General features: G+C 44.6%; 1 protein-coding gene across 1 annotated transcript in view; it reads left to right on the top strand.

Annotated features, from left to right (window-relative positions):
• Positions 1-12,808, top strand: part of PPM1G (protein phosphatase, Mg2+/Mn2+ dependent 1G) — a 34,401-nt gene extending 21,593 nt beyond the window's left edge. Inside the window, exons 2-10 of the mRNA XM_043988686.1 lie at positions 6,024-6,093; positions 6,943-7,028; positions 8,404-8,536; positions 9,334-9,749; positions 10,312-10,455; positions 10,818-11,052; positions 11,418-11,547; positions 11,858-11,960; positions 12,152-12,808. Of these exons, the coding sequence (XP_043844621.1) occupies positions 6,024-6,093; positions 6,943-7,028; positions 8,404-8,536; positions 9,334-9,749; positions 10,312-10,455; positions 10,818-11,052; positions 11,418-11,547; positions 11,858-11,960; positions 12,152-12,358 (1,524 nt within the window). The 3' untranslated portion in view covers positions 12,359-12,808. The remainder of the gene's footprint in view (positions 1-6,023; positions 6,094-6,942; positions 7,029-8,403; positions 8,537-9,333; positions 9,750-10,311; positions 10,456-10,817; positions 11,053-11,417; positions 11,548-11,857; positions 11,961-12,151) is intronic.
• The last annotated feature ends 43 nt before the right edge of the window (positions 12,809-12,851 follow it).

The raw sequence follows: 12,851 nt of genomic DNA, 5'->3' as shown, positions 1-12,851 counted from the left end.
GTCTACTCAACATCTTAAACTCAACATGTTCAAGACAGAACTTTCCCCCTTCCAAACTTCCCTGTTATTGTTGAGAGCACCACCTTCCTCTGAGTTCCCCTGGCTGGCATCCTAGGAATCATCATTGATTCCTTATTGTCTCTCACCCCCCATATGCAGTATGTTGCAAAGTCTATTGATTTCACCTTAGCAACATCTCTTGGATATGCCCCATCTTTTCTTTTTCTTTTCTTTAACATTGCCACAACTTTGGTGCCAGCCCTCATCACCTCACACCTTGATTATTGCAATAGCCTGCTGGTAGATCTGCCTGCCTTAAGTCTCTCCCCACTGCATTCTACCCTCCATTCAGTAATTTCTTAAAGCACAAGTCCAACCAAATCACCTCATTACTCAGGAAACTCCTGTGGCTCTATCACCTCCCATATCAAATGCAAAGTTCTCTGTTAGGCATTCAGAGTCCTTCATAACATTTCCACCCCCATCCCCACCCTCCCTTCCAGTCTTTTTCCACCTCATACTTTGTCATGTACTCTTCAGTCCAGTGACACTGACATCCTGGCTCTTCTATGAACAAAACACTCCATCTCTGGGCATTTGGCTGTCCTCCATGCCTAGAATGCTTCCCTCCTCATCTTTGCCTCCTGACTTTCCTGGCTTCCTTAAAGTTTCAACTGAAATCTCACCTTTACAGGAAGCCTTTCTTTCCCAATCTTTCTTTTTTTCTTTTTTTTGTGAGGCAGTTGGGGTTAAGTGACTTGCCCAGGGTCACATAGCTACTAAGTGTCAAGTGTCTGAGGCCGTATTTGAACTCAGGTCTTCCTGACTCCAGGGTGGGTGCTCTATTCACTGCGCCACCTAGCTGCCCCCCCTGTCTTTCTTAATTCTAGTGCCTTCACTCAGTTAATTATTTCTGTTTATCCTGTACATAGTAGCTTGTTTGTCTTCTCCATTAGATTCTTCTTCTAGGGCAGGGATTGTTTTTTGCCTTTTTTTTTTTTATTCCCAGCACTTAGCATATAGTAGGCACTTAATATGGACTGACTAATTATCCATTTGGCTACTGTTATTAGTGTTTAAGTCAAACTTCTTTTTCCAAATGTCTGTGCTCCTGCCTTTCATTTTAGAAGGCAGGAGGTTTTTTTAAGCTTCTTTCCCCCTTCTTGATGTTACTTACTTTAGTAAGGTCACGGAAATTAATGAATTGCTGGAAAAGGCCTCAGAGATCATCTAGTTCTACTTTTTTCTCCCTCCTCCACCCCCCCCCCCTTTCATTTTATAGGTAAGAAAACTGAGATTTAAGGAACTTTTGACTTGTCCAAAGTCACATGGCTAATAAGTGTCAGAGGCAGAACTGAACTTGGATCTCCAGATTCCTGGTTATTTCATTGCTCTTTTCCATTAAACCACACTCCCTCCTGACCAGAACAGAGGTTGTTAGAGTAATTCTAGTAGTGTCCCTTTGCATGTTAAGTAAGTTATTTTATTTCATTTTTTTTAAAAGAAAGAATTTCTAGACAGGAATAACTTAATTATATAACTGTAGATACACTGACTTTGTTCTCATGTGGACTCAATAGCCTTCTAATTGTTTTTCCTACCTTGTGTTCCCTCTCCTCCAATCAGTATTTCACATAGGTACTAGTGATTTTCTTAAAGCTCCTATCTAGCCAGGTCTATTCAGCTCCAGTGGCTCCCCATTACTTCTAGGATAAAATATAAACTACTCTCTCTGACATTTAAAGCTCTTTACAACCTGTTCCTAGCTTTCCAGACTTCTTTAACCTTACTTCCCTCATGTACTCTATGGTCCAACTATCCTGACTTAATTGCTATTTTATTATCCAGCACTGTGCCTTTGTGCTGTTGCCTGTGCCTGCTCTAGAATGTTCTCCCTCCTCCCCTCCACCTCTTGGAATTCTTCAGTTTACTTCAGAACTCAACTCAGATACCACATTCTCCAAGAATTCCTTTCTTGTGATGACCTTCTTTCCTAAATTACCTTGTATTGAGGTTGTATATATTCCTTTTTTCATATATCCCCATGTCATCTTCCCCAGTAGAAGGTAAACTCCTTGGGGGCAGGTGCTTAATAAATGCACATTGATTAATCAGTAGAGGCCAGTGTATTCCCAGAGTCCTAGGGGTACAGAAAGTGATCTTCTACTCTTGTATTATGCTGAAGATGTGGCAGCCCCATCTCTCTTTTTGTTCTGTATCTCTAGATTGATTACAAGTCATTTCCTCTTTCTTCATGTACAAAGTCATGAAGGCCTATCAGGGAATTACATGGGCTTCTTGTCTTGGGACCTTTCTTGAGTCCCTTTGGGGGTTTATGTGACATTCTGGCCTCTTTGCTTCTTCCTAAGTACATGGCTGAATCTGGCTCAGCTTCTTCATATTGAACTAACCCTATTCCTAGAAGTGGCCTGTTTGGATCTGGGGCTCTGCTAGGGTTAAAGAAACCCTTTCCCTTAAGTGGGCACTAAGTGTGGGGTACATTATTGTCACTGGGTCACGTCCTTTTGGGGGCTAGTCTTAATGCCATCTCTGGACATAGATGTCATACCCTCACCTGGAAGAAAGCCCCCAATAATAGAACTCTCTTTGTCCCTTCTATTTGGGAGGGACTTAATGGGAAAGGTTCAGACTTCATTTCTTTTTTAGAATGGGCAGGGTTGCCTTCATATTCCTATTCAAATTTGGGGTCATTATCTACTTGTTCCAGGGGTACCCCCTATCTTTTTTCTGTGGTATCAGGATAATGGTAGGATCTTCCCTATTTCAAAATTAGTCTCTTTGACTGAACGATTGAGATTTAGTTGAGAGCTTACTAGAATTTCTTCTTGGCCTTAAAAAGCAGGGTGTGACTGACTCTTGGACCTCCCAGCCCCTCCAAAAATCTCCTTGGACTGCTCTGCAGTGGCATAACACTCAGCTATCAGAGTGAAAATCCTGTAAAAAAAAAAAAACCAAACCAGACTTGTGTCTCTTCTCACCACCATAGCATAAGCTTCTCTATTACTAGCTGAGGTTCTTTTACTCTGGGGACTCAGGCTTTCCTTGCTGCAGTCCAGCTGTCTGGCAGGGGCAGCTTTTCAGCTTGTGCTAGAAAGCAAATCTAAAGAGAAATCAACTCAAGTTCTCCTCTTCCACAACTCAAAGTTTATGTTGTGTTGTGTTTTGTGTTTTTCTTTTTCCTCTGAGTGCCTTTTTTGCACTTACAGCATTCTTCATCTCCTCCTTTGCAACCTGGGCCCCCACCATAGGAGTCCCTGTATTCTAGCTATTGAGCAAGGTTTGCTGTGGCTGTGTGGGGTAAGAGACTTAATGGAAAGAGAGGAGTAAGTTGTAAACCCTCTAGATTGTGCTTTAGTTTGCAAATAGTTGTGGCTTCCATTTTTGTGGCACCCAATCTCGCCCCTTCTGTAGTTGATACTCTGTCCTCAGCCACTCCAATACTGCAGCTTTCAACAGAACATCATCTAATTCACTAGGGATGTTATTTCAGACTGAAGTGCAGGTATAGAATAATGTTGTCCTTAGTGGTCCCTTTGGGAGTCATTTTCCTTGAAAATATCTTTAGTTCGGGGCAGCTAGGTAGCGCAGTGGATAGAGCACTGGCCCTGGAGTCAGGAGTACCTGAGTTCAAATCCGGCCTCAGACACTTACTAGCTGTGTGACCCTGGGCAAGTCACTTAACCCCAATTGCCTCACTAAAAAAAAAAAAAAAAAAGAAAGTATCTTTAGTTCAGGAAACTTGCCCTGATCAAAACCCTTTTTCTGGGATGACTCTAAACAGAGAGAATAATTTTGATCTTAATGGTCCCTAGTCCTAGGTTTTTAGCTCAGCTTCCTCTCTACCTGCAGCTGCCTATGTTGGGTGTGCTCCATCAAGAGACCACCCAAATTCTCTTTCCTATTCTACTTTCCACCTTGGGACTCTTGGCTTCCTTCAAAGGAAATAATACTAGAAAGTCTCTGGGGCAGCTAGGTGGTGCAGTGGATAGAGCACCGGCCCTGGAGTCAGGAGTATCTGAGTTCAAATCCGGCCTCAGACACTTAACACTTACTAGCTGTGTGACCCTGGGCAAGTCACTTAACCCCAATTGCCTCACTTTAAAAAAAAATACTAGAAAGTCTCCTTAAAGCTGTCCTTGAAAAGATTAGCCCTCTGACTTCCCTCTTTGAAGACCCTTCCCATTCTAGATCTTTTCTTCTCACTGTTTTTGGATTTGTTTCTCCATTCCCCCCTCCCCCCCCCTTACTCTTAGATTTGAACTGGACCCAATCTCTTTCTAGTAATTTTCTCATTCTCCTCTTCTCCCCCCCCCTTTCCCCCCCAGGGCATTGGGGGTTAAGTGACTTGCCCAGGGTCACACAGCTACTAAGTGTCAAGTGTCTGAAGCCGGATTTGAACTCAGGTACTCCTGAATTCAGGGCCGGTGCTTTATCCACTGCGCCACCTAACTGCCCCCAATTTTCTCATTCTTGATACAAACATTCTTGAGTAGAGACTGTTTGACCTAATAATCCTCTCTATATTCCCTGAAGTACAGTTATGGAGCTCCTAACTCCAATCAACTATCAGTGTAAGGACTCTGCTGTCCTTTCTCTGCCACAATCTAGATTGTCCAAGAGGAATTAGGCTCATCTGTGCAGTTCCAGGATGAGTCTTCTATTTTCATTGGAGTTGTCCAAATATCATAGGAATGCCAGTTTCAGTAGCTGTATTGTTGAGGGCCTCAACATCTGTTTCTCATCCCATCATTTAAGCTGCCACATATAAAAGTCCAAGAGTTCCTTGACCTAGTTCCTAGGAAGGAGTTGGTATTGGGGGAAGCTGACTAGATCAGCAGCCTAGATAAAGGAAAGAATCTTTTATAAGAGACCACTTGGTAACCTTGGAGAGATATTTCCACTAGAGTGTTGGGACAGGGAGCTGAATTAGAAGGTTTTAAGGAATGAAATGAATGGGAAAACTTAATAGTGTAGGAACTTCTTTGAATAAGTTTGCCATTGAATAGAAAGAGAAGACTGCAGCTTGAGGAGGGGAGGGGGAAGCAGGGTTCAGTTACCAGCGTGCATGTTTTGATTTTCTTGTAGGCAGTGGGGGGATGGAGAGATTGATAGAACAGGATGGCATTGATAGGTATTATGTGGATCCTATTCATAACAAAGTCTTGTCTCTTGCTTAAACAAGAGGTCCAGGAGGACAAGAGAGACAATGGGAATATGACAAGAAGGGAGCCTTATAGGAAATCAGACTGTTAGGGACATGGCAGAAAGTAAACCTAAAAAGTACAATAGAGCCCTGAACTCAGTCAGGAGACCTCAGTTGTAACCCATTTTCCCTTGGTAGATATTTTTAAAATCTTTTAACTTTCCCGATCCTTAGTTCCCTTATTTCAAGTGAAGTGTTAGATTGAATAGTTTCTAAAGTTCCCTTTTTGGCTTGGGAAAGCTATCCTGAGGCTCAAGGAATTTCATGGGATTACTCATTTCTTGATAGTACTTTTTTTCCTTTGAATCCCAATCCAGAAGGTATAGTTTTGAAGCGCAGCAACAAGAAGTGGTTCTAATTCTGTTCAAGCCTGGGATATCCAAGGGTGAAGTAACTAGGTTAAGGGTGCCAACATAGTGTGGTAGCCACCTAATTCCTCTTCTTTCTTTCCACCGTTAAAAAACAAAACAAAAGCCTTATCATACCTAGTCTTTCTATATTAGCCAGGGAAGGGTTCATGAGGTTGTGTTCTGAGAAAAATCTTCAGTACCTAGGGTGTGATATAGGAAAGTTCAAGGGAAGTAACTTTTGCTCTTAGAACATTATCTTGGGGGCAGCTAGGTGGCGCAGTAGAAAGAGCACCGGCCCTGGATTCAAGAGTAGCTGAGTTCAAATCCGGCCTCAGACACTTAACACTTACTAGCTGTGTGACCCTGGGCAAGTCACTTAACCCCAATTGCCTCACCAAAAAACAAACAGACAAAAAAAAAACATCAGTGTGACTTTGTTCTTCTCCCAGGATGCTCACAACTGTATTCCTGAATTGGACAGTGAGACAGCCATGTTTTCAGTCTACGATGGACATGGAGGTAAGTACAGCTTGGCAGATTGTCATATTTAAGGTTCTGGGACATCTTTTCTATGTTAAGAACAGGCCCATGTGACTCTAGGATTCTGAGTCCTCAAACTAACTAGATCTGTGTGCTCTAGAGCCCTAAGCTTTTTGGTAAAAGCTGTTCATCCTCTTGAGCATCTAGTGACCAGACCTATAACTTGCTTAATTTACATTGGCAGTAGGTGATATATAAGGACAGAACTGCCTCTGGTGGAGTGCCTACATTTCGTGGTCTCTTCACCTGTCTTCAGACTTTTTCTCTGTGCACAGCTTAGGCTGTTGCTTGTTGCCTTCTTCCTAACAATGCTTTACTAATTCATTATTCTATAAATTGACTGGGCCTTGCTTTTATTCAAGGGGCCTCCCCCAGTTACTTCCTTCTCTGGGCTGAGGCTTGGGCATACAAAAAGAAATACTGGGGGCAGTTACGTGGTGCAGCGGATAGAGCACCGACCCTGTAGTCAGGAGTACCTGAGTTCAAATCTGGCCTCAGACACTTAACACTTGCTAGCTGTGTGACCCTGGGCAAGTCACTTAACCCCAGTTGCCTCACAACAAACAAACCAAAAAGGAAAAATACTGACAGTTCTTGTTTTATGTAAATTGAAATTATGCACATTAGGCTTTAGAGAATTCTGAAAGAAATCCACATCCCCAGCCCCCACCTTTGTTAACTTGATTGTACGCCCCCCGTTACATAAAAGTCTCTTCACATAGACGGAGGTCTGCAGAGCGGTTCACTTATTATATCAAGTGGAAGCTGCCCGTCTGTGGGTATGCCTATAGGGGACAGGCCGGATCATTCCATTTCCTCTTCTTCTAGGGGAGGAAGTTGCCCTCTACTGTGCCAAATACCTCCCTGAGATCATCAAAGACCAGAAAGCGTACAAAGAAGGGAAACTACAGAAGGTAAGAGCCTCGCGTGCATCTAAGTGGCACAGGAGAGAGTCAGGAAGACCAGACTCTAGATTCTAGGCTTAGGCATTTCCTAGTTATATGACCCTGGGTACTTAACCTTTGCCTCAGTTTCCTCACCTACAAAATGGGAACAATAATAGCACCTACCTCCCAAGGTTCTTGTGAGGATCAAATAAGATATTCGTAAAGTGCCTGGTTCATAACAGACACTACATAAATGCTTACTATTATTATTAATACCATTATTATTGCCTTTGTATCTAGCACCATTCATCTAGGTGGTTAATTGGGGTTTGGACACTGGATGAATCTTAACCTTTGTGTCTACCTCAGTTTATTCGTGGGTAAAATGGGGATAATAATAGTACTTACCTTCCCAGATTGTTTCAAGGATCAGATGAGATAGTTGTAAAGGCACAGTGTCTGGCACATAAGAAGTCCCCTTTCCCTCTCTATTCCCTGCTTGTGGATTAGTTCTTGTAGCTATTTCATTTTCTCCTTTGGACCTTTAGAATCCAGACTTTTTAGTCCTGCTCTATTCAGGATGTTTGCAAAGTTCTGAATTGAATCCTAGCCTGGGGACCTTAATCTAGATATGAGAACATATGTCATACTATTATGTGTACTGCAGTGTTGTAGATAGGCATTTTCTTTAGGCCAGCAGTTTTCAAAGTGTGGTTCCAGTACCCTCAGGGATCCCTTATTCCCTTTCAGGGGGTCTACAAGGTCAAAACGATTTTCATAATAATACTAAGATGCTGTTTGCTTACTGAAATATTTCCTCCCTTTTCCAACTCCATATCTGTGTGAGGCCAGATTTTCTTCATATACTTCAACCAAAACAACATATTGCAACAGATTGAAAACAGAAGTAGATATGAGAATCCAACTGTATTTTACTAAGCCAGACATTAAGGAAATCTGCAGAAATATGTAAAACAATGACATTTTTCTCATCAGTTTTTTATAAGTTTTTATTTGAAATGTTATCTTAGGGGCAGTTAGGTAGCACAGTGGATAGAGCACCAGTCCTGGATTCAGGAGTACCTGAGTTCAAATCCAGCCCCAGACACTTAACACTTACTAGCTGTGTGACCCTGGGCAAGTCACTTAACCCCAATTGCCTCACCAAAAAAAAAAAAAAAGATATTTTAACATGTAACAGTTTTATTATTTTAGACTATCAATTTAAATTTCTAATATGTTAATATTGATAGATATTATAACCCACATAAACAAATGCTTTTTGGCTTCTTCAGTTTTTAGGAGTGTAAAGGCATCCAGAGACCAAAAAGTTTGAGAACCTCTGCTTTAGGCTCTGCATTTTTTTTCATCCCCCTGTGTTCTTCACATTGCTTACATTCAGGCTTTGGAAGATGCCTTCTTGGCTATTGATGCTAAACTGACCACAGAAGAGGTCATTAAAGAGCTGGCACAGATTGCAGGCAGGCCCCCTGAGGATGAGGATGAAAAGGAAAAGGTGGCTGATGAGGATGATGGTGAGTAGAATTTGATGGTGTTACTTATTTTAAAAGGCAACATCAAAAACTATTCATCAGTGCTGATTGAGTGAATAGTAAGTACACTAGTAAGAGAAGGGAAGCTGTTTTCCTGAGGATCTAGGGGGTCTTCCCACTATGGTGTGCCATCCCTAGGTTATGCTTGTGATGGGTTAGGGTAGTACTCCTTTGTGGTCCTTGGACTCTTCTGGGCTCATGGTAGGCAGTTCTTATATTCTAGATCTCTTTACCTTTTTCAAGACTGTAACAGTTTCAAATCAAAGCAGCCTAGCATGTTAAAAGAATGTTTCCTGGGGGCAGCTAGGTGGTGCAGTGGATAGAGCACCGGCCCTGGATTCAGGAGGACCTGAGTTCAAGTCTGGCCTCAGACACTTAATACTTACTAGCTGTGTGACCCTAGGCAAGTCACTTAACCCCAATCGCCTCACCAAAAAGAAAAAAAAAGAATGTTTCCTAAGCATAGAGCACCGTCTTAGTTTTCTGGGTGATGGGGGTCATTCTCCATGGTTTTTCTGTCAGATTAGGTTTTGTCATAAAATTGAAAGGGAGATTGAGGGTGCCACAGATTGATGGGGAGGGTGTGAAAGGCCAGTCTTTAGTGTCTTTCCCAAGTAGTATATAGGAAAAGGGCATCCCTTTGAGACCAAATACTGAGAGGAGCCTTAGGCCCACTGCTGAGACAGGAAAGTTAGATTTAAGCTACAGGACTATTGTAGGTGGGGGGGGGCATCAGGAAAGTGGCATAAAGGGGCTCTGATTTAGCCTCTTCCCTGCAGTGGACAATGAGGAGGCAGCCCTGCTTCATGAAGAGGCCACCATGACCATTGAGGAACTTCTAACACGCTACGGGCAGAACTGTCACAAGGGCCCTCCCCACATCAAGGCTGGGGCTGGGTTGGGTGAGGAACCAGGGTCCCAGGGCCTCAATGGGGAGGCAGGGCCTGAGGAACCATCAGGGGAATCCCCTGTGGAGGAGAATGGCCCTATAGCTGAGGCCCACACAGACCTTTCCTCCAACTTGGAACGTGGGACTGAGGCAGTCCAGGGCGATGAGCCTGTCACCCCCACTGGAGAGGCTGGCCCCTCCTGCTCTTCCACCCCCGCCAAGCCACCTCGTGCTGCTAAGTCCAAGTTCTTTGAGGACAGTGAGGATGAGTCAGATGAGGCAGAGGAGGAAGAGGAAGACAGTGAGGTAAGGGCCTGTGAGGGCCAACAGGTGCTATAGTTGCACAGAGGGACTGTCTTGTCCCCACCCCACTTTTTCAAACTTTCCCTCCCATCCTCCCCACTCCCCTAAAGGTTTAGCCTCCTTGAGCCTAATATCGCCACCATCACAGTTAACATCAACTCTCTTCCTGGGTGGAGGCAATAAGAGGTAGACCCAGTCTTGGCCCTCAGAAGCCCAACCATCTCCCAAAGAGGAAACAAGAAGGTAGACGATAATTGGGGTATTAGGGCATTTCCTTCTCTTTGGGGAGGTTGTTTTTTTACTGTGTTTTGGGGAGGTGACTGTAGGACCTTTGCCTGACATCTTTGGCCTTCCCTGGGGTTTCCCCACTCATGACAGCTAAACCCAGTTCAGGTACTGATGCCCTTCCCACTCTGAAATTTTCCCACCCCAATCCCATAAGCAGCTTTTAGGGGTTGGAGAAAGTGTAACTAGGTAGGACTTTGATGGTGGTAGATGATGGGTGGGCTTCAGGGTAGGGAAGATTCAGACTCATGTCACCAGCATGGCATCCTTCCTGTGGTAGGAGTGCAGTGAAGATGAGGATGGCTACAGCAGTGAGGAAGCTAACGAGGAGGATGAAGATGACACAGAGGAGGCAGAAGAAGAGGATGAGGAAGAAGAGGAGGAGGAGGAGATGATGCTGCCTGGAATGGAGGGCAAAGAGGAGGTGTGTGTGGTAGAGGCAGGGAGTGGGCCTGGAGTAGCCAATTTTTGTGCAGAGGCATGTGGTAAGCAGGGGATCATATCTGTGTCTTAGCATGGAAGCCCTGGCCAAAGGGTCTCTATGTTAGCACAAATGGTCTATAGAATCTTTACCTTTAGAGACGGAAGGTGTAGGTTGTTCCTTGGGAAGATTCTTTCATCTAGCCCACATTTGTTAAAGCTGTGGATACACTTCCTATTCTAGGAGCTTCCAGTATCCACCTTGGCTGGGGATAAGAGGATAAAGCCTTTTTGAATGAACATCAGCGAGCAGGACCATGACAGTGGTGACCCTCATGACTCTTTCCTTTTTTCTCCTCCCATAAGCCTGGTTCAGACAGTGGTACAACAGCAGTGGTGGCTCTGATTCGGGGGAAGCAGCTGATTGTGGCAAATGCGGGGGACTCTCGATGTGTGGTGTCTGAAGCTGGCAAAGCCCTAGATATGTCCTATGACCATAAGCCTGAAGATGAACTGGAGCTCGCACGCATCAAAAATGCTGGTGGCAAGGTTACCATGGATGGTCGAGTCAATGGTGGCCTCAACCTCTCTAGAGCCATTGGTAAGAGGCTTGGAGGTGGAGAGGGGGTGGGAATACTGGAGTTTCTGCCCTTCCAAGATAGCCTATGACCACATCTGTATGATGCTTTTAATATTTGAGAACATTTTGTCTATAAAAATAGATAATTTTCTCTTTATACTTGAAAAGATAAGTTATCATCCTCATTTTATAGATGACTAAATGGAATGAAAGGTCAAATTACAGTTCAATGGCAGCACAAACTAGGCCTTGGTCTCCTGGTTCCTTACTCAAAGCTCTTTCCACTGTACCACATGAATTCCTAAAGCCTGACAGTAGTAGCAAGTACCTCTAATGAGATTCCATGTCCAGATGGTAACACTTCTAGTAATCCATTCTCCTATTAGGTGACCATTTCTATAAGAGAAATAAGAACCTGCCACCAGAGGAGCAGATGATCTCAGCGCTGCCTGATATCAAGGTGCTAACCCTCAACGAGGACCACGACTTCATGGTCATTGCTTGTGATGGCATCTGGTGAGCAAGGGGGTGGGAGGCCCTAAAGAAAGGTCTTGCCACAGACCTCCCTCTGACTTCCTGCTCTAGGCCCGATGCTTCTGTAGTGTTGTCATGTAATGCCTGCATTAAGCAGTTTTCCATTCCCTGAGTTGTTTTAGGAGTGAAAGCCAGACCTTCATGAGTCAAAACCTCAAAGTATGAGGCTGAGCTGGGAGTTTTTCTTATTTACACTGGCTTGGGGTAACATGACTGGACCTCCTCCATACTCCCCCCTTTACTCTGTTTGGAGGGGCCTGGGCAGTGCTCTGACCGGTGTGTTTGGCCACAGGAACGTGATGAGCAGCCAGGAAGTGGTGGACTTCATCCAGGCCAAGATCAGCCAGAGGGATGAAAATGGGGAGCTTCGGCTGCTCTCCTCCATTGTAGAAGAGGTGAGCTGAGCACCCAGGAGAAAAGTGGGAGGGTCCTCTAAATGTCATGGAAATTGAGCCTAAATCATGGAGTAATGCAAAGCTAAACCATGCCCATGGAAGTTTGCCTTTCCTGCCTGTAGTTCTTGGTGAACTATCAGGTTTGGCCTCTTGTCCCCACCCGTGACTGAAGTAACCTGTTCCTCCTGCAGCTTCTGGATCAGTGCCTGGCACCTGACACTTCTGGGGATGGCACTGGGTGTGACAACATGACCTGCATAATCATCTGCTTCAAACCCCGAAGCACAGCAACACCCCTGCCTGAGAGTGGCAAGAGAAGACTAGAGGAAGTTGTGACCCCTGAAGCCACTGGGGAGAATGGCAGCAGTGACAACAGCAAGAAAGCCAAACAGGAATAGCAACTATCTCCTCCCCTGCCCACCCAGACTGTTTTCTGAGCCCACCGGACTTAAGACTGAGTTTTGTCTTTTTCCTTTAGCCTTAGCAGTGGAAATGAGGTGTGCAGGGGGATCCGGGGTGGCTTTGCTTAGCCCATTCCAAAGAGGGCTCTCCCTCCACACAGCACACTGCGGGAGCCCCTTCTTTCTCCCCCAACTGGCCCTCTCACCGGGCAATGGGAGAGGTGGAGCACGGCACCAGCTGGAGGCCTTGACCCTGTGCAAGTCACCATTAATGTGCCTGTGCTGTTGTGTTGGAGGGAAGGACTGGTGGTTCTGGTTTTTACTCTGTGAACACTTTATTTAAGAACTTTCTTTTTTATTGGCGGCTCCCTGGTCCCTTAGCCGCCCCCACCCACTCTGTTGTACACTTTCAATCAACACTTTTTCAGACTAAAGGCCAAAACCCAACTGTGCCCTGTGGTGTCCTTTTTTACTGCAATCCCCATCCAAG

The sequence above is a fragment of the Dromiciops gliroides genome, chromosome 2 (assembly GCF_019393635.1).
Source record: "Dromiciops gliroides isolate mDroGli1 chromosome 2, mDroGli1.pri, whole genome shotgun sequence".
Lineage (NCBI taxonomy): Eukaryota > Metazoa > Chordata > Mammalia > Microbiotheria > Microbiotheriidae > Dromiciops > Dromiciops gliroides.
This window is presented reverse-complemented; position numbering and strand designations above follow the sequence as displayed.